This window comes from Diaphorina citri, unplaced genomic scaffold (assembly GCF_000475195.1).
Source record: "Diaphorina citri unplaced genomic scaffold, Diaci psyllid genome assembly version 1.1 scaffold1506, whole genome shotgun sequence".
NCBI classification, from domain to species: Eukaryota; Metazoa; Arthropoda; class Insecta; order Hemiptera; family Psyllidae; genus Diaphorina; species Diaphorina citri.
This window is the reverse complement of record NW_007378932.1, coordinates 22,079-24,330: the sequence shown is the minus strand read 5'-3', so window position 1 is coordinate 24,330 and position 2,252 is coordinate 22,079. Positions and strand designations below refer to the sequence as shown.

At 38.5% G+C, this 2,252-nt stretch overlaps 1 protein-coding gene across 1 annotated transcript; it reads right to left on the bottom strand.

The window, feature by feature from the left end:
- Positions 1–386: 386 nt before the first annotated feature.
- LOC103516197 (trimeric intracellular cation channel type 1B.1-like) lies at positions 387–1,412 on the bottom strand. Its single transcript, XM_017446952.2, has 2 exons — positions 525–1,412; positions 387–435 (listed from the first exon to the last, which is right to left on the bottom strand). The coding sequence occupies exon 1, from the start codon at positions 1,317–1,319 to the stop codon at positions 552–554; it is 768 nt and encodes a 255-aa protein (XP_017302441.1). The 5' UTR covers positions 1,320–1,412; the 3' UTR covers positions 387–435; positions 525–551.
- Positions 1,413–2,252: the final 840 nt, after the last annotated feature.

The following is a 2,252-nucleotide window of genomic DNA, read 5'->3' as shown; positions in this document are numbered from 1 at the left end:
TGGAACTTTTATATCTTAATCTCCGTAAATTGCTGAGAATATTGGCAAGTAGACCATTGGGAAATGGCACATTAGAGAACCACCGTCATTAATTACTTTCCAAACCCAAGCGGTTAGCGCGGAGGACTTTGGATCTGGGGGTTGGTGGTTCGAGTGCACGTCAAATCAACATTTCGCGAGGTGTGTATTAATCAGGGAACGACTTTGGTTACAAACTTTAAGAACCACCGTCATTAATTACTTTCCAAACCCAAGCGGTTAGCGCGGAGGACTTTGGATCTGGGGGTTGGTGGTTCGAGTGCACGTCAGATCAACATTTCGCGAGGTGTATATTAATCAGGGAACGACATTGGTTACAAGCATTTATTTATGCGTCAAACAATAAATTGAACGTTCTTTAATGGCATAAAATTGGGGACCATACAGTCGATAAAAATCAGTTTTCGGTCTTTGATGGCTGGATTATTTTTGTTTCGCAGAAAGGTTATGTGTTGACATCCTCCTGCTGACGTAAAACAATAAAAATCAGTTTTCGGTCTTTGATGGCTGGATTATTTTTGTTTTGCAGAAAGGTTATGTGTTGACATCCTCCTGCTGACGTAAAACAGATAATGGCATATAGTATGCTCAATCCTCTCGAATGGCTCAAACTTGGGATTGAGCATAATATTAATCCTGCACCACACGAACAATGAGATGAGAATCAACTCTACCATGGGATAGGGTAATGCCAGAACCTCCACCTCACTCGTAGCTATGATGACTACACTGGCAATCAGGCAGATCTTAGTAATGACACTGGCATGCTCTGGGGTCCACAATCCTCGCACCATATCCTGCAACATCCTAGCAAACCCAGTGGCATTCCCTGAGACAGTACCTACTATCACCATGATAAAGTAACCGTCTGGAAACAACTGGCGTACATACTGGATTCTGGTGTCTATTTTGTGATAGCGATGTACCTCATGTAGTATGTAGAGACCTGTGTAGACACTACTGTGCTGGATAACGCGATACCCAATGTCATACGGGCTGTAGAACACTAGGTACCAGATACATGTGGCGAGGAGCACATTCACCGTCTGGAATGGCATGAGGACAGACTTGCCAAGGAGGACATTGGATAGAATACCACTAGCAAATATAACAAGCATGCTGTGAAGCCAGCAACACAAGGGCATACCATAGTGACGCTTCACGTAGAGTTGATCCCGGACAAAGCTAGCACCCAGAGTGTAGTCAACTATGTCAAACAGGATGGTGAGTGGTGATACAGTGGTTAACTGATAGGAGAAATCATCCCAGCAATCTTGCATTGTGTTGAGACGGCGGATTTGGATAGTTTGGGGTCGAATTATGATATGACATTGCTATCTCTTTGCAATATAAAATTTTGTACAAAATCTAATCACTTTATAGTTCATAGCTTTATACGCTCTTTTTATTATGGAGTTGGCTTCCATTTGATGATTTGGCCTTTAAATGACGAGTTGTATTTTTCTCATTACTAACTCAATCTGTCGTAGCATCCAGCGTATTTCGAAGAAAATAAAAATCAGACGAAAAAAAAAAGTTTCAGCAAAAAAATAAGGGAAAAAACTTCAAAGAAAACTCAATGATGTCTTCAATTCATTTCGTTTTTTATTTATTTTCCGTTTCCCCGTGATGTTTTTCATTTTTCCTTTTTTTTCCTTCGTCGTCAATATGATTAACAATAAATTGACTTTCAATTGAGAAAAAAACAAAATCATAATTTTCTCATCTTGTTTGAAAATGCCTTTGACTTTGATTCGCCTAGCTGTCTTTAATATTCTTTAACAGAAGACAAAGCACACAATTATATTTAGAGAGAAAGGAAACGAACAAGGAGATATAAAATAAGGAAATAAAATATAAATGAAAGAAAGAAAATATTATATTAACTTTTTACTTTCTATTTTTCCTCTTTTTTCTCTTCCCTTCAAAGTTCATTTTTAAACATTATTTCGAGTGATGTCATTTTTTAAAAGAGAGAAGAATGATGACTTTGATAGGCGGTTTTATTTATCAAATGCCGACTTGCTGCTTTACTCTACTTGCATTAGCTATACACTGCGGTGTTAATGACTTTGATAGGCGGTTTTATTTATCAAATGCCGACTTGCTGCTTTACTCTACTTGCATTAGCTATACACTGCGGTGTTAAGGTATAGGGTATACACCTACCTACATGAGTACAAGTTGCTAAGTTGTAAATATTAATTACGCGG

Bases quoted from the DNA above. Each gene is read 5' to 3' on its own strand.
- LOC103516197 (XM_017446952.2), bottom strand. From the start codon at position 1,319: ATGCAAGATTGCTGGGATGATTTCTCCTATCAGTTAACCACTGTATCA.